Source organism: Saccostrea echinata, unplaced genomic scaffold (assembly GCF_033153115.1).
Source record: "Saccostrea echinata isolate AGI-Se365-2 ecotype Australia unplaced genomic scaffold, CSIRO_AGI_Sech_v1 ptg000064l, whole genome shotgun sequence".
Lineage (NCBI taxonomy): Eukaryota > Metazoa > Mollusca > Bivalvia > Ostreida > Ostreidae > Saccostrea > Saccostrea echinata.
The window spans coordinates 1,201,207-1,219,433 of NW_026889813.1; the positions used below are offsets into that span (position 1 = coordinate 1,201,207).

Here is an 18,227-nt window from a genome sequence, read left to right on the forward strand (position 1 = left end):
TGTTTGGTTGGTACATTTCCAACATGGTTGTAATATGTTAATTAATCTCATTTTCTAATTATGGTAACTAGGAAAAGGTATGAAATCATGGCGGCTGGAAAACATTTTTTTAATGGAAATTTTTTTTTTCGCAGAAATAGAACACTTCATTAGAATTATTATTTTAAAAGTCTTATTTTAATTGATAAGCGTGTTTCTTTAAAACTAAAATGTCAGCACACTTTATGCATTAGCACAATTGAATGCACTAACTGGTGTATCTAGTCTTATAAATGGGAAATCTTGTAGTATATAAAAGTGTAAGAGACCTTGTGTCTTGAATTATGATGTATAAAAATAAACATGCATGCTATTGCTCCACTTAATTTGAATATTAATAAGATTGAAAAGACGCATAATGATTTATTATGCAAGACACTGGTGCATTGGCACTAGATTGATGAATAAAAGATATAGTGTCTTTCCAAATTAGGTGTGTGTATGAGAATTGAATGACTTTGTTTGACAACTTTCCTCACACAAGTAAAGTCAAGTATGAAATCCTACATTTCCTGTAACCTGTAGCAATTTTTATACGTAAATTTCAAATGAAATTCTAGAGAAAAAATACAGTTCTATGATAAGAATTTAAATTTACATCTAATGAGAGAGAGAAAGAGAGAAGTATGAAATCATACATAACAGCATTTCCGGTGACCTGCAGAAATGTAAATACATGTATGTGTAAATTTCAAATGAAATTCTAGAGAAAAAATACAGTTCTATGATAATAATTTAAATTTACTGAGAGAGAGAGAGAGAGGAGGGAGAGAGCATTTGCTGAACGAATACTGAATTTTGAATCATTGGTTTGTCAAAATTGGTACATAAAAACATGCTTAATTTTCTTGTTTTTAATCGTTATCGATCTTTTCCTATTTTTCAACTAAAACCTGAGAATAACTAATTAAAGGTATTTTCTCTTGCTCAATTATAATTCAGACTTTATTTGAAACCTAATTATTAATTTTTTCATAAAGTTGAAATCTTTTACTTGCAAAATAAGCATATTGTATCATGCGGAAACTATCTCAACCACTTTATCAATCAATATGGCAAATTTTGAAATATAAGTACCAGATATTGTTATGCTTGCCTCTCCCACGAAAGTTGTGGTTTTTTGTTTGTTTGTTTGTTTGTTTTTTTTTTTGTTTTTGTTTGTTTTTGTTTTTTTTTTGGCTGGGTTTTTTTGGGGGGTGGGGGGGGGTTCTGTTTTTTTTTTTTTTTTTGTTTTTTTTTGTTCGATACATATGTTTGTCTGAAATCAGAATCGTACAAGAACTTGCTCGGAATAACAAAGATGTGTACTACACTGTATGATGTTTGCATTTGCAAAGGAAATTTGTTCCTGAATACGTAACCTTTTAAGATGGGACCTTTGTTCACTCACTGTTGAGGTTATTGGTCTCGAAACACTGAAACATTTCATTCGAAGTAGCAGGATAGAAGTCATGTGTATATCTACTATTGTTCTGAATGTTTAGGTATCAAAAGTGTATCTACTAGGAATTCTATTTCTAGTATCGAGAATCGACGGAAACCACAAGCATTTTGAATCACTCAGTGTCCTAATGGATATTTTCAAAATGCATTTATTTTCTTTCAGATAAAAGTGTGGGCATTTCTTCTACTTGGCATAATTAAGACTGTGAACCTACAGATTTTTGGTAACATAAAACTTTTTATGTTAATTCTATATTTTACTTTATCTTGAAGTAATAAGATACTCTTTTTCTTGTATAGCTGTGAATAATTCAAACCATATTCGAGTATTAAAAATCACTCTAATAGTAAATCTGTATACCCAGTTCTTTTATCCTTTGCCAAATTAATTTTACTTGATTTAAAAACTTTTCTTTCCCCCCAGTTTACTTGGATTTATAACGATTTTCAGATTGCCCGGTTGACTGGTTCACGTCCAATAACATCTGCTATAAGTTTGTATTTGATCCCAAAGAAACATATGAACAAGCGAGAGGACAGTGCTCGGTAGGTTTTACTGATTTCAATTCCAACTAATAGTTAAACACGTGTTTAAGGTGCGAAAAATTTGTAGTTTTTCGATGATCTAATTCATGCTTGGAACAAGAAAGGGAAATTCCTTTCTCTTAGAAAAAATGCTTTTTGATAAAAACCATAAGGACTCGTTATATTTGGCACTAGAATATCTTGGAAAGTTATTTATATAAGAAGCTTCACTATTTCTTGGAACCTTTATATCCAAGTCACTCGTAGATTTTAAACACTAGGAATGAGCTTTATGTTTAAAACAAGAAAATACTGATAAAGAACTATAATAATTTTACCGGATCTAAAGCATTACTTGATTATCGTACAATACACAATAGTCTTGAGAATATCTTTTAAAGATAAAAGAAGTATATATACTATTTGATTTTGTTGCTATTTTTTTTCTTGACAGTTGCTTGGTACAAGTTTATTATCCGTGAAATCCAGAGATGAGCATGATTTTATTGATGGCTGGTTACGAAATAATGATTATTTTAGGTTAGAAACGCTTGTCAATTTTTGGACATACCCAGCTTCATATATATAAGTGTTTACAATGTACTTTCTTTTTGCCCCATGAGAGCCCTTAATTGGTAAATAAACAAATTGAATCATAACAATATTTTTGTATGAATATTACTATATACGATAACATTCCATGCGAACATTAAGAAAATCTGCTACAGACATTAATACTAAAATCATTTTTAAGGGAAAAAAAATGTCTCCATTTATCGTGTTTATTTCATTTCTTGTTATCTTAATATCAAGTATCAAAAAGACTTTCCAACAGCATAAATTAAAGATATTTCCCTGAAAAATTTAAATGAAAAAAAAACCCCTCAATTTGCTTTCAGGAACACGTGGTTTACGACTGGTCAGCGAAGCCGTGAGAATCCCTCCATGTACGCCTGGGACGGAGACTTTACGAACAATAGAATCCCTCAGGACATGCAGTTCTGGCTCCCAAATGATCAGACCCACTTTACCCCCACTGCCCGGCAAGAAGACGTTATTGTGTACAAGTTTGATGGTAATGATCTTCTTTTCATTCCCATTGTTTTATGTTTAGTGCTGCTTATGTCACATTTGCATATGCACCAAGTGTCTACTTACGTCATAAACCCACAGAAGAAATTGCACAGTTATTTGTAAGAATTAGTTAAACGACTATTTTTCACATTTTTATGTGACTCATGATACTCTACAAGTAGAAATGACAAATTTCTATAGAATTCTTCACACTATAAAGACTAAAATCCTGAATAAATTATTTATTGTCAGAGAAAAGAAATAACATAGAATATTTTTATGCAGTATTCTGTAACCTAATAATATTCACCTGTACTGAATTTTGTACTGTGGTTTCATAAATTTTCATTTATTCAAAAAATTATATTTATGTGGAAAAGGTTCTTTGTTATAGACTACCTGGTGCCAATAATGGGTTACATTAATAAACACAGGTTTTATAACTTAATTTTGTTTTTCAGGAATCTCATATGCATGGACAGTTGGTAGCAAGTTAGATAAAATGTCTTACGTTTGTGAAATTAGCCAAACAGAGGCTTACAAACTTACACAAGAAAAACGAGGTTTTGGTAAGAAATCTATGTAAATTCTACAACCCCACAACCCCCCCCCCCCCCAAAAAAAATGGAAGAAAAATAGACACAAAATATTAGTGAACATGCTATTTCAATACCCACAACAACTACAAACAAAAAGAGCTGCTTCCAATGATAATTTAACTATTACTCCATTTTAAAAAAAACACAAAATACACCATCATTACTTTGTTTTTCTTTTTTTTCTTTCAATGAATTAACATGCATTTTGCAGACTATGGTGTCCCCTACAATGAAATGGAGAATGTGAAGAAAGGTCCCAAACTGGAGTTACAGCCTAATGATTTGTCAATCATTGGTCGATCAAAGTTTGTCACTATAGAAGCAGTTGCTATTGGATTCCCACAACCAACATATGAATGGAAACGATTTCGTGGTTCCAATTCCACTATAAATTCCCTGGCAGATGCCGAAACGGTATGGAATCGAAAAAGATTGTTATGTCAATTTACAAGCTTTATAGTAAAGTCTCAATCTTAATGTGCACATAGTGGCTGATTTTGAGAGAAAGTTTTGAAATTGTATATCACTATTTATCAGATATCCTCAAAAAAGGAGACCCGTTATACGCTAACCAACGGAAAATTTACGATAGAAAATCCTGAAGAAAATTCGGATGCAGGGATTTATCAATGTCTGGTGGAGAATGAAGTTGGAAAAGTTCTTAGTAATCCCGTTAAAATCACGTTCGGATGTAAGTAGATCATGAAAGTTTTCTTCCGTCCTTTTAAATTTTATGGAGTATTTTACAAACCACGTGAAGGTATACTGGAACTTATTGTATCCTCTACATGAAGGTCTGTTATAAAATGACGACAGGTCTTCATCTCTATCAAAGATATCACTCAAAACCAATATTCCAAATTTGCTATATTGACCTTGACCTCTGGTGTATTTTTGAAAATCAACCCGTCTTTCTCTCTTCTTTTAAATTATATACAATAGTATATATTAAGATTTTGGGTTTGAAAAGTAACAAGTAAAAGTTCCATCCGCAAACCTAGATTGGCAAACTTTGTAATAGCGACGACCTTGACCTTTGCTCTTAAAAGAGAATATTAATCTTTTATCTTTCAAAAATTACATGGATAACGTTTGAAGTTAACTGGGTTTTTTTTTGGCCTTATATTTCCCCTATGAGGCGACATCCTCTGGACAACACTAAGAAGATTCATGTATATTATCAAGAATATACCCCCATTTTGCTATGGAAGGAAAAGGGGATAAAATCATAATATTCTTACGTGTTTAAATTAAAATTCTTGATTTCTTGCAGTTTTGGGAGAATTTTCAAACGTCAAAGATGCTGATGTAAATGCCAACATGTACGATGGAGCCGTGATGCAGTGTAGCAACATTGCATTTAAACCAGGTAACCCTGAAAATCGAAAAAATTTCTTTGCAACTTACCTCCACCTGAACATTGCTTTATCCTAAAATTTACAAATTACTGCCATAAATTAATGCTTTGACTAATTTTTAATTTGATTAATTGCAGCTGTTGTATATAACTGGCAGAGAGAGCTAAGCGGCAGACCTAAGAATATCATCCGAACTATGACGCCATACGTGTTTATGTCTTATAATGGAAATCTGTACTTCTCAGAAGTTACAGAGGTGGACGCCAATAACTACTACTGTCAGGTGACATTGACCAGTCTTACTAGCGAAAAAGTCAGCGATGTCCAATCAGTCAGCAAAACCAGTCTCCCTATCAGACTGAATGTCTTGGCTCAAGGTCCGTTAATTTGTTCTATTGATACTGTATATGAGACAAATGCATATAAAGTATGTTAACATTCTTTAAAAAGATTAAGTCTCCCTCAAACAAAATAAGACTATTTTTTTCATTAAAGTTAATTACATTTAAACTGAAGTATTTCGAACATCGATATAGTGAATACAAGGGATATGTGAAGTGAGTTGAAAGTTCCAACAACTTATTCTTAATGTTGATATTTCGAATCATTGGAGATCTCTAAGTTTTTTCCTAGTACCATCGAGTTCAAAATAATTTTATGTAACTTATTGATAAATTATTACAAAAGTAAGCTTACACCATACATACAATTTCGATTTTTCCCCCTCCTTTTTGAAATTGTTACATATACGTGTATTTTTCTCTGAAATCTATTATCCCAACTCTTACTTTTCCTTCATTTACAGCCGCAAAAACTGAGTGGGGTCCAGAAATTCAAGATGATTTCATCAATGTTTTCCCCAAACCCCCACTAAAGGGACACAATGTTCGCATGGAATGCTTTGCCTATGGCTCGTGAGTGTTGGGCTTATTCCCACTTAAATGTCTCCGAAATAAATACCGGTATATTTCAGCAGTTGGACTGCCTCATATTTGAAGAGTAAAGTAATTTCAAATTCATATCAATTCTCATTTTAATTTTCGATTTAATGATTTAATTTTGAATAAAAATCTACAGATCCAATAACTACATAGAAATGTGGCGTTATTGGTGGACGAGGGAGGGAAGACCGATGCCCGAGAATGCAGAGATGTCGGATTTTAACCGCGTGTTGATCATTAAAAACGCCCGCCTAGAGGACCAGGGGAACTATGTTTGTCATGTCAAGCGTGGACATCAAGCCAGGGACAGCAAAGTTATTGCTCTGCGACTGGAAGGTAGTGATAAAATTAAATTATAAAAATACACTTTTCTTGAAAATCCACTCAAAACAATACGATTTGTACTCTAGAATATCAAATAATGTGAAAAAAAAAATCGTTTAATTGATGGCATAATAATTTTAAAAAAAAAGAGATAACAAGGCAATAACCGCTATATTGATTGAATTGGGGGGAAACGTAAATTTGTTCAATTTTTGAACTGAATACTTGATATTTCTCAATAATAATTTTGCATCAAACTAAATTATTGTGGACACCTGTGATAAGGACTGTTATAGCATGAAAACCCAGAGATTATTATTGAGTGTGTTATCTGTTTCTCTTTCACTTTTATTTTTTTTTTCAATTTATTTATTTATTTGTTCTCTTCTTTTTGATGCCATTTCCACTATATAAGTTATTTGTCTATAATTCTATACACTGTCGCAAAAATAATAAAATTTAGTTAAGAAGTATCAAAAAACAAAACTGTCGTCAAAATAACGTACGAAAGCTTTAAAAAGAAACTTAAAAAGGGGGCTATAAATAAAGTAAATATGAAACTGAGAGAGAGAGAGAGAGGGTATTATTGTAAAAAGAGAAACTGTTTACAGTACATTAAATCTGATTTTCAGCTGTGCCTTATTTCATCATTCCCCTTGATGACCAGCACGTAGACAAGGGTTCCCAGCTGACCTGGAGATGTGAAGCCATGGGCTATCCACAACCTTCGTACACGTATGTTTATCTTAAATGTTTAAAATATCCACATGATGATTCCTTTAAAATTGTCATGTTAATACTAGAAGAGAACTTTGAGACAGAATTTATGTGGTTTTTTTTTTCTAAAGGTGGTTTAAAAATGGAGAAATCTTACAGTCGGGAAACAACGCAGATTACGTCATTTCCGGGAACATACTGACCATTCCAGTTTTGGATGAGAAGCACAATGGAATGTACCAATGTGCTGCCACCAATGTCCACGGGACGGCGATGTCTGCTGGGCAGCTAAGAGTTTTACGTAAGTCAGGCTTTAAAAATTTTTCATGAAAAGAAAAAAAGATAAAAGTAGTTTTAAATTATTATTATTATTTTTTTATTTTGCAATTTTATTTATTTAGATTTTGCACCGACTCTACGAAAACACCCTATTCAATCCCACATGGTAGGGGCCTTAAATGGGGAGATCATAATTATATGTAAGCCAGAGGCCGCTCCCTCGCCAACAATCACTTGGACCAAAAACAACATCAACCTGGTACCAGATGGCAACAGGATTAAAATGATGCCCAACGGTAATCTACAAATAAAGGACCTTACCTACGGCGACGCCGGATTCTACACGTGTGTGGCGGATAATGGAATCCAACCACCTGCAAAAAGCACAGGACAACTGGTTGTACAATGTATGTTGATATTTTCTCTCTTAAAAATATACTCAGTGAACATTTTTTTTCTTCTGGTCAGACTACTATTGCAAATCGAACGCTCTGAAACATATTTGAAAATCTTAAAAGGTTTTACTGATCCTATGATAGATAACTCAGGGTGATGATCAAAATTTCACCATTATTGTCCCCATATTTACAGCCGCCACTGTGATCACTATTCCCCCAGTGACTGACCCCGTGGTCGTAAACAGGACCACCTTTATTCCCTGTAAGGCCTCTTATGATATGAACCTTGACCTTGTCTATATGTGGAACTTCAATGGGAAACTTATCGACTTTGAGAGAGAATTTCATTACAGATTGGTATGTTATGAAAATACTAATATATACTAGTATATACTTTTTATTCGAAAGAATGGAATACTTTGCAAATTCTAACATGTGAAGGAAAGAAAAAAATTTAAATTGAGAAGAACTTCATTATGTTTCCGTTTTACATTTTCCTTTAAAAAATACCATAATTGAATTAATTTCATTTTCTCTCCCAGGACACCAGCGCAACCCATACAGGACTCAATATCATTATGACACAGTTTAAGCACGCAGGGACTTACGAATGTATTGCCAAAACAACTCTAAACCAAGATGCTAGATCAACAAAGCTGGCAGTATATGGTATGATCTTTCATAATTAGCATGTATTTGGTACCATCAATTATGATCAATGACAAATATGGATTTTCCTAAATAACAGCATGTATATTTTTGTTTATAGCAGTAATTTAAATCAAAGAAATTTATATGTTTGTGCTTTGCATGAATTACTCTTCAGTATCTCTGAACATGATATTAAACCAGGCATATAAAGTATGCGTGCGACGTCTCTGAAATTGAATTGCATATATATATATATAAAAGAACGAAAAAACTCACATTTTTTATGATCCGTAATTCTGTATACAGGGGTAATTTTTGCCCCGTGTCATTTCGAAACGATTTAATTCGTCCAGACAGGTGTGTGCTAAAAGAAGGATAACTCTATTTCATTATTGAACTAACGACGAAGGCGAAAGGGGCGATAATAAAACGGACTAAAAATTCACTGAATACAGTTTACAGATAATGCATGTGGATTTCATGCTATAATCTGTTAAAAATTACATTTAAATGCAATTTAAATTTAAATACAATTTAAATTTAAATACAATTAATAGTACTCACTATATATAAATTTATTCCTGTAATATCCAGGTCCCCCGGGAGAACCTGCTGGGGTGGTTGGGGTGGACGGTTCACCCACGGAGACAACCATTCAGCTGATCTTCTTCCCAGGAGCAGAGCATGGCAGCCGTGTCTCGCATTTTGTAGTTGAGAGGGAAATTGAACACGAAAAAGGATGGAAATTGATTCCCCAACGTAAGTAAAACAGTTCTGTTTTCTTGGCTTTCTCGTCTCTGCTACATGGAGCCTATTTAATTTCTTGGTATTTTGTGTTACAAATGTAGTATTTATAAAATATATTTTATCATTTTTGACCCCGTTTTTTCACGTACTTCAGATTTCCCAGAACCATTTACGATCATCCCGGGTGCCGTTGGCATGCAAAGTGACATGCGGCAGATAAAAATCGAAGGATTGCACCCCGGAAACGGTTACAGGTTTAGAATTGCAGGCGTCAACCAATATGGTGTCGGTACATGGAGTGTACCTTCACGTGAGTATTCAGTCCTTTGCATTAAATCATATAATGTTTGTGTATTTTTTTTCTTTTTATATACAAAGGAAAAAATAACTAACTTCTGAATATTTTCTACAACAAATTCAATTTGACAGCATTTATTGAAACCAAACCAGCGGCACCAGACGTGGCTGTTGATGCGGAGTACATCGTAGGGGGCAATGGTAGCGTGGGGGATCTCAGCATCATCTGGAAGGTATGAAGGGGGATGCTCAATATATATATATATATATATATATATATATATATATATATATATATATATATATATATATATATATATATATATATATAAACGATATGCTCTGGTTATTGAAAGTTTATTTTATGATATTTTTCTACCATGCCTAAATATTCTTCATTACAGAGAATGGAGCCCGAGTTCCACGGTGCCCCAGGCTTTGGTTACATCGTGTACTGGAGAAGATACAAAACGGCTAGTGTATACGACTCTCTGTGGCGCAAAGTACGTATCATACTAATATAAATACAGTTATTATAAAGATAAAGTAAGTATGTAGTGGAAGGGTCTATAATAAATAATTACTTTTTAAAGTTATTTCGATAGCAAGAGCTATATAACATGATAAAATATGAATGTAGAGAAAAAAAAAATACGCTACGTATACAACGAAGAACATGTAATACTGATCGTCCTAGTTTTGATTTTGTTATGTTTTTCTTTTGTCATTTTCCAATTGATTTTTACTTGTGCGAAAGAAACTGTTCCCAAACAACCAAAAACAAAGGGAAGGAAAAAATATTTCTGTGATATTGTTATGATTAAGAAAAATTCATTTAAAATATAGTAAAGGTTTGAGATGCCAAATTCTAAGATTGTTTTTTTCCCATGTAGTCGGGGCCATTCCCAGACTGGACAAAAGACAGAATGACTGTTCAAGTCGGCGAGGAAAATTACTACGTAGAGTACGAGGTCAAAATCCAGGTGTACAACTCTGAAGGGAGGGGGCCAAATTCAACAGAGGCAGTGGTTTATTCTGCGGAAGGAAGTAAGTTCATGAAACATAAACTTTACATTGTAGACATGTTGCGACCATGTAAAATTTACAAACTTCGCCTATCTGAAAGTACAGGATGGTGCACTGGAAAATATAGATCAAATGTCATGTACTTTTTGTACAAGTAAAATCTGTTTTTTTAGAATTATATGTAGTATTTTTGGCAAAGCTCTTATTTAACATAGCACTACGGCATGATCGAAATGACACCTGCAGATATATATTTCTAATATCGAGTAATTAAAAAAGGGGCGGGGGTATTGTGCATTGGTAAACTTTTTAAAGTGTTAAGAATGGCGACCGTCAGTTCATTTAAATGGATTATTTTTTATCTTTATTTTTTATTCTTTATTTTCTTTTTATTTTTTTCATTTATTCATTTATTGGGAATATGTGACTATTTTCAACCAGTAGATGGAAATAAATACAAAATTCAAGCAAATTTCGAATACCACACCAGCATAATATATAAAGGAAAGAAATTAATAGATTTTAGAGTTATCCCTCTTGGCAAAAGTTGATTCATAATCGAAAAATAATGTACGTTGGAAATTTGAGCTGAAATATTAGTAGTTACGTATGCAGACTGTAAATATTGGCTGGAATCTAATATTCAGAAGAAGGTCATTTTGCATTAGCCATCAGTAAAAAAAAATTAAAAATACACTTGTATATATCGTTTATGAATTTTTTAAAAAAAAGTTCTTTTTGTTTTTCTAGTGCCTATAGCTGCTCCTCAGGGCTTATTCTGCGATGCCTACAACTCCACAGCTATGCTTGTTACCTGGCAACCTGTTGAAGATACCAGAGAGACCATGAAAGGGAGGGTGTGGGGATATCAAGTAAGAGTTTATTATGTTATAACTCTAACGAAATGGAGGATGTTGGGATTATAATGTTACAAGTTTAACTCTAATGAAAGGGGGTGGGGTGTAGATATCTAGAAAGAGATTATACATTATAACTCTAATGAAAGGGAATGCAGGGGTATATTGTACAATAAACAATTGTAACTTCATTCATGTACATGTATATTTTAGTTTTGGGTATTACTGTTTAGGACTTAACGAAAGATATTTTTTCACTCTATGAACTTTATCTTCAAATTAACATTCACCTTTTTTCAATTTAAAAAAATATTTTTCCAATATATAAAAATAAATATACGTATTTATTTTTAGTCTGTTTTTTTTTTTTTATTTTAGAAGACTAGAAATTACTTGCTGTCAACAAAGAAATTTATTTTAGCAGCAATGTTAAACACCTCTAATTGAAAATATAATGAAGTTTATTTTTTTAAAAATAATTTCTTTAAAAGAAATAACCTGTTTTTGATACATGTAATTAATTTTGTGATAAAAAGAAGAGATTTCAAGCTTTTTAAATTGAAAACTAGATGGGAATAAATTTCAGGGGTCTTTGTGGATAACATTCAATAGCGTGGTCTGAGGAGTGAAACACCGTGTGTTATAGGCGGTTTTTTTTTTTTCGAAAAGGAGGGGGCGCTTTGTTGGGTATTTTATGGCCGTATGTTGGTTATCAGGTGGCCGCTTTGTCTGGCATTGAGTGGCCGATTGTTTGGGCATTGGGTGGCTGCTTTGATGGGTATCGTCAGGGGCAGATCCAGCAATTTTTGAAGGGGGGTTCCAGGGTGGTGCCCCCCTCCAACTCTCATAGAATCACACACAAAGGGAGAGAAAAATCTTTTATTCATACTCCCTTTCATGACCTTTTAACTTTAGTTCATTCAGAAGATGGTAAAAAAAAAAAAAAGAATTCGTTCTTTTTCCTCTCTCCGTAAAAAACAAAGCGCTAATACTTAATATCAGTTTGTACTTCTTTTCCTAACATTTTACAACGCTTGTTTTGTAGGTTAATTACTGGTTAGACGGGGATGAAGAGCCTATTTATAAACGTTATATCCGGTACCAGGGTCAGATTTCAGAGGCCGTGGCTATTGGACTTTTCCCGGACACTAACTTCTGGTTTGAGGTACAGGTATTTAATACAGCTGGTCTTGGACCCCTCAGCGAAAAATTCATCCAGGAAACACTTCACGAAGGTAAAATTCTAACTGGTCTAAAGATGCTACAGTCTCAAGTTTTAATGGTTCTCTTGAAATTATTTTCTAAATGAAGACCTTATTTCTTTTTTATTCTGAATATGTTTTTACTACTTCAATTTATCAGAATCTATATATATGATTTTTGCATACATTCTTAAAACAGTTCCAAAGTTATATCCCCAAGAGGTGTATGCACATTCTCTAAGTTCTTCCAGTGTTCGGATCACGTGGAGAGGAATCAGTACAACACGGGAGGAAGAAACCTTATCTGGATACATGGTAAGTACAGTCTGATAACTGTTACCACCTTATTACACTACTGTATGATAACTGTTTCCACCTCAGTACTGTCTGATAAGTGTTACCACCTCAGTACTCTACTGTATGATAACTGTTTCCACCTCAGTACTGTATGATAACTGTTTCCACCTCAGTACTCTGCTGTATGATAACTGTTTCCACCTCAGTACTCTACTGTATGATAACTGTTTCCACCTCAGTACTCTGCTGTATGATAACTGTTTCCACCTCAGTACTCTACTGTATGATAACTGTTTCCACCTCAGTACTCTATTGTTTGATAAATGTTACCACCTTATTATGCAGTAACCATCAGTCCCTCAGTTAACTGTTACCACCTTAGTACTGACTGATAAGTCCTCTAAGTACTGTTCTCTCTTATAACTTTTACCACTTCAGTAATGCCTGATAATCGATACCATCTCAGTACTCTACTGTTTAACTATTTTTAAGACATTTTCACTGGTAGTTTGGAAATTGGATGTTCCTGACAAATAACGCGATGACGTAAGCCTATAATCTCTTGATCATATAAAAGCTGTATGCACCCATTACAATCATTGATATAACCCAACTTTTCCTATGCTAATATTTGCTCTAATGTAAGATATACTGAGTACAGAATACATCACTCGACAGTACAGAGTGACACTAGTATAAATTTGTCATTCGTCACTGAAAATCCAAACTGGCGACGAAATGGTAATAGAACTTCAGTTCTGCCTGATTAACTATAGCACTTCAGTTCTTTCTGGTAACCTAAAAATACCTCAGTTCTGTTTGAAACCTTAATAGTACCTCCGTTCTGTCTGGTAACCATACAACTGTCATATTTGATATTGTCTAAGTAATGATGGAAATCGATGTTCTTTTTTAGCACTCTTTCTCTGTGTTTGTACCTACAATGACAGTGGTGAAATTTGCACCCCCCCCCCCCATTTATTCTGCCTTGAATAATTATAATCGATTATATATATGTCTCTTACTACATGAATTTTTATTTTTATTTTATATTTTATTTATTCATTTATTTATATACATGTATATTGTAATCCTTCATTTCTCGTTTTCAGGTGTATTTCTGGAAAGCCAACGATCATTTTAGAAATGCCCAACAGTTTGAGACTGCCAAATTTGCCATTCAGCATGATATTTACGGAATTCAGAAGGGCGTGGTTTATGCCGTTAGAGTAGCAGGGTGCAGCGACGGCGGGGAGGGGCGAAAGTCCCCCACAGTGTACTTTACTTTAGGTAAGTCAGATTTTAGTAGAAAATATTCATAATTGACCAAACAGTACTTAGCTGGTGTGTATCTTTGATCTGTGCACGAGCTTGCTCGAGGTTTGTTTAAGTGGAGAGAAGATTATTTTGATATTACGATTTGTAATAAATTCTACATATGAATCTACTTGCTAAATATATTAATATATTGTTATTCCTTCGTAAAAATCAAGAGTTCCTTAAAAGTTCAGGGATTTTATTTAATAAATTAATATTTATAAACCATTTTATCTTTAAAGGCGGTATGATTCGTCTAGATAACACCACCACTAGTCTGAAGTACGAGGGAATTGATAGTTTCGGACATCAACTCAAACAGTCTCAAACCATTGTCCTGTTTATGACTCTCTTCGCCTTATTAACGTCATTCTTAGTTACCGTCTGCTAATCCGCACGTGGAATTACCCTTTTCATGTGCAAATATCCGCCAGAAACTTTATATTAAGTGCATATGTTCTACCTTTCGTGTTCATCATCATTGAGTGCTGAATGGTTTTAACAGCTTTTTTATTGATGTATGCAATGAAGTGTGTGAGTGGTTCATTCCTGTATAAGGTATTCACTGAGAGCTCGTGTTGAAATAAGGGAGATGTCTGAGTTTAATTTGTGCAAGACTGAAAAGGTTATTCAACGGTCAATACATCCATAATAGACACAAATATGACTGTAGAGGCCTAGGGTATTTCTCAGTTTATTCAACTTTCTTATCAGGAAAACGTGCGCTAATCTGAAAAAATTAAAGCCAGACATTGAAAAATATCATGAAAGAGAACACTTGTAATTCTCTACATTAATTATTGGATTTCACTTTTGTTATTAAGAAAACAAATGTTTTCTTCGTATAGGGCGTTAACACTAAATTAAGTGTGATACTTTGGTATGTTTTCTGATTTGAAAGTGTTAGGTTCATTTTTTGTTCGTTTCGATCGTCATTGAATTGTTTGAACTGTATGTAGTGTGTTTGTGGAGAGACTGGTTTAGACTTTGTTTGTACATGTAACATGTATACGTTTTATACATTTTTTTATTAAAAAATATTCTATAATAAAACTTTCTTTTTGTATGATGGTTGTTTTGTATGTGTGTGTGTTTTTCAGTCTCCATTTAACAATTTGGAGAAATTAATACACTTTGGCGATCGAGTTCTATTACCCTCCCCCTCCACACCCACACAGTTTTTTTTCTTTATTAATGTCAATTTACCCCTCCCTTCCCTACTGGGTCCCTTTTTGGGATTGATACAAAATGAGCTTAGACTTTTCACTTGGTGTAATTAAACCCTCTATATTTATTTATTTATTAGTGTTCAGAATGTGCCCATTTTTCAAGCAAATACAATGTTTATTTAACTCAAACCATGTTATTCATATTCTTTTTAAATTATTTTTCGTCTAATTTTATCTTCATTTATTAAACATTCATATATAAAGTTTTATAGATTTTCTATTTTCATTGTTAAACGTCCATGACAATTAGGTCAAGACATATTTTTTCTGTATTGAGAAGTAAAGACTATTTTCAATGTACAACATTTTCATATGAATCTACCGTATTGCAGTTAATAACTGTTCTTTCATAAAACCAGCACCCGGTTGCAATTCAACTTCTTTTCTTAAAGTTATGAAATTACTGTGCACATTTTGCTTAAAAATCATTTGAATGCACGCCTGTTTTATTCGTTAACTATTTAAAAACAACATGCTAGTTATTGTTGAAAAAAAACGACAGAAAAATCTGAAAGGCCAACCTGTAAGAGCCTGAAGACTGGTATATACTGATAAGTACTTAATTTTATTAACTCAAGTGATCCAAATGCTAGGAAAATTATTTGAAATTATACAATAAATTATTTAAAATATACTACAAACACTGAAAACTACAGGTGCTGTCTGTAAAAAAAAATATGCATCATCAATGTATACATATTTAAACATGCACCTTCGGTTGTCCTCATATATCTGTGGTTTAGCACTTCGTGGTACAAGTTACAGGTAAGTCGACTGCTTTCCAAAATCTGATTACATATAAATTACAATGAAATCACAGGAACGTCATTTGTAATGTACCATACGAAATCATACAGGAGAATCACATGTAGTAGACAGAATTTATTTACAGTGTGGAAAAAACGGTATCATTTACCAAAGTTATATATGAAACCATGTACATGTATATGTTATAATGGACCAGATAAAGAGTATAATATAAAATTCCTAGCCATCCAATCTTATACCTCCAATAATGGCAATATTTTTTCAGCTGGGATCGGGGGGGGGGGGGGGCTGTCCGGACCACGATTTTCGTAAATCTTAAATTTACAGTCCAACCTTCAGCGACTTATCAAAGAAATGTTAAAACAGGTAGTCTCGTAGAGCAAGGAATCATAGTCTTCTAAGAAGTGATACAGTATAATTTGTTCAAACCGGAAACCACAAGTTCCATAAAAATTCATCAGACAAATTATACTGTATATAAATGAAAATCCATTCAATCATTAATTGATGTAGTAAGCATGTAGCAGGTTAAAACTTTCTGAAGTAGGTTTATTTAACTCTTTTGAAATGAATATAAACATACCGGTTATTGATTTGTTCTCTTTTTTTGTTGGGAGGGGGTATAGGGGATTCAGTCCATGCTAATAGGACCCCCCCCTCTCTCTCTCTCTCTGAATTTACTGACCTATTCACTAACAAATCTGGCATTTCCTTCGATATTTTTTTAATCAATTACGACAGTAGGAAAATTGTTATCTAGGCAGTAGTTATATCTTTATTAAAAATCATTTAAGTACAAGTTCAGAATTTTAAGTAGATCTTCATCAATTTCTATTTGTGTATGATAACAATGTTTTAGGGTTAATTTTAAGGGAGTACGTCACAATAATGGTGTTGCAAATTGGTATTCCAGGGAACCGAACCCAATGACCCCCACCACCCATTACATCTGCGCATGCATATGATGGCATATGGACCTAGGAACAACATGTAATATTTGTTTTACAAAAAGGAAAAAAAAAAAGAGAACTGCTTAGAATGGAAATTACGACATCTTAAGATATTCCTAAAGGCACTATCTTAATTGGCGCACGAGCAGAAGCGACAAAATATCCGTGCGCCCTAAAAATTTTGATTTGGATCGTAAACTTTTACCAAATTAATCGCACAGGAAAAGTATTCGTACGCAATCCGCACGATCTAAAGCAACTGTTATGCGATGCGTGCAAACGCATTAAATCTTGCGATATATCTTGCGTCTAGATGCGACTGTTGTACAACGAAAGCGTGTTGTAAGATGTGCGATAGGATCGCGCGAGTTATCAGGTGATCGGACGATTGAACGTGCGGCAGTGCGATTGGACGTGCGGCGCTCGTGCGATCTTGCATTCCATGGTACGAATGCTCGTGCGAGTCAGAGAGGGTATATCAATCTCTCACCAGAGGGCGTATTACGCTTCGCTACTATTACATAAGTGGAGCATAGCGGGAACGATAACTCTGGATAGAGGTTGGGGTATATATGCCAACTCTTTCCGACGCTACTCAGTTGACATACATGTAGTTAGGCGAGGAGGTATTGGTGCAGCAGCACCCATGGTCAATTGTGGTCTGAAACAGAGATGCTTATACAGGGTATATATACTAGTGGCAAAGCATGGCAAATTGAAGCTGATAATCGTGCAATGATAGTAAAACCTTGCAAGAATACATGAGACACGTTGAGCAACAGTCTCATGGTCGTAAAACACACGCATAGACAGCTGCGATTCATCTTACGGCTTTTAAAAATCGTGCATCACTAGTACTCTTGCGAGCACACAAAACGTTGTAAAACGTTCGTACTAATGTTCGTGCATTGCATTGTGATAATTTGGATCGCATTCGGTCGTGTTTGAATAGTGTGCATGTCCACTATTTTGAGGAGACTTGATGCGACCACTAAAACGCATGCAACTAATGCGAGACATCGTGCAACGCAGGCGAGAGCTCGTGCGAAGCTAACACATTTCGATCGCAACGTGTTGTAAAGCGCTCGTGCGCCAATTGTGAAAGGGCTTTAAGACACGTCGATCTTGAGACACATCTTTAGACATTTTCATATGCATGCCTGCTTGTCTTTTATCATGATTTTAAATT

At 33.9% G+C, this 18,227-nt stretch overlaps 1 protein-coding gene across 1 annotated transcript in view; it reads left to right on the forward strand.

The window, feature by feature from the left end:
- LOC133175662 (contactin-like) overlaps positions 1-18,227 on the forward strand; it is a 47,935-nt gene that overhangs the window by 16,955 nt on the left and 12,753 nt on the right. Inside the window, exons 10-35 of the mRNA XM_061310772.1 lie at positions 1,646-1,706; positions 1,934-2,028; positions 2,462-2,547; positions 2,907-3,082; positions 3,543-3,650; positions 3,892-4,094; positions 4,218-4,371; positions 4,954-5,049; positions 5,176-5,415; positions 5,844-5,952; positions 6,116-6,315; positions 6,936-7,038; positions 7,152-7,321; positions 7,422-7,706; positions 7,891-8,054; positions 8,240-8,366; positions 8,943-9,107; positions 9,250-9,405; positions 9,525-9,625; positions 9,797-9,895; positions 10,286-10,439; positions 11,169-11,290; positions 12,321-12,510; positions 12,677-12,792; positions 13,887-14,064; positions 14,334-14,479. Coding sequence (XP_061166756.1) covers positions 1,646-1,706; positions 1,934-2,028; positions 2,462-2,547; positions 2,907-3,082; positions 3,543-3,650; positions 3,892-4,094; positions 4,218-4,371; positions 4,954-5,049; positions 5,176-5,415; positions 5,844-5,952; positions 6,116-6,315; positions 6,936-7,038; positions 7,152-7,321; positions 7,422-7,706; positions 7,891-8,054; positions 8,240-8,366; positions 8,943-9,107; positions 9,250-9,405; positions 9,525-9,625; positions 9,797-9,895; positions 10,286-10,439; positions 11,169-11,290; positions 12,321-12,510; positions 12,677-12,792; positions 13,887-14,064; positions 14,334-14,479 — 3,804 coding nt within the window. The remainder of the gene's footprint in view (positions 1-1,645; positions 1,707-1,933; positions 2,029-2,461; positions 2,548-2,906; positions 3,083-3,542; positions 3,651-3,891; positions 4,095-4,217; positions 4,372-4,953; positions 5,050-5,175; positions 5,416-5,843; positions 5,953-6,115; positions 6,316-6,935; positions 7,039-7,151; positions 7,322-7,421; positions 7,707-7,890; positions 8,055-8,239; positions 8,367-8,942; positions 9,108-9,249; positions 9,406-9,524; positions 9,626-9,796; positions 9,896-10,285; positions 10,440-11,168; positions 11,291-12,320; positions 12,511-12,676; positions 12,793-13,886; positions 14,065-14,333; positions 14,480-18,227) is intronic.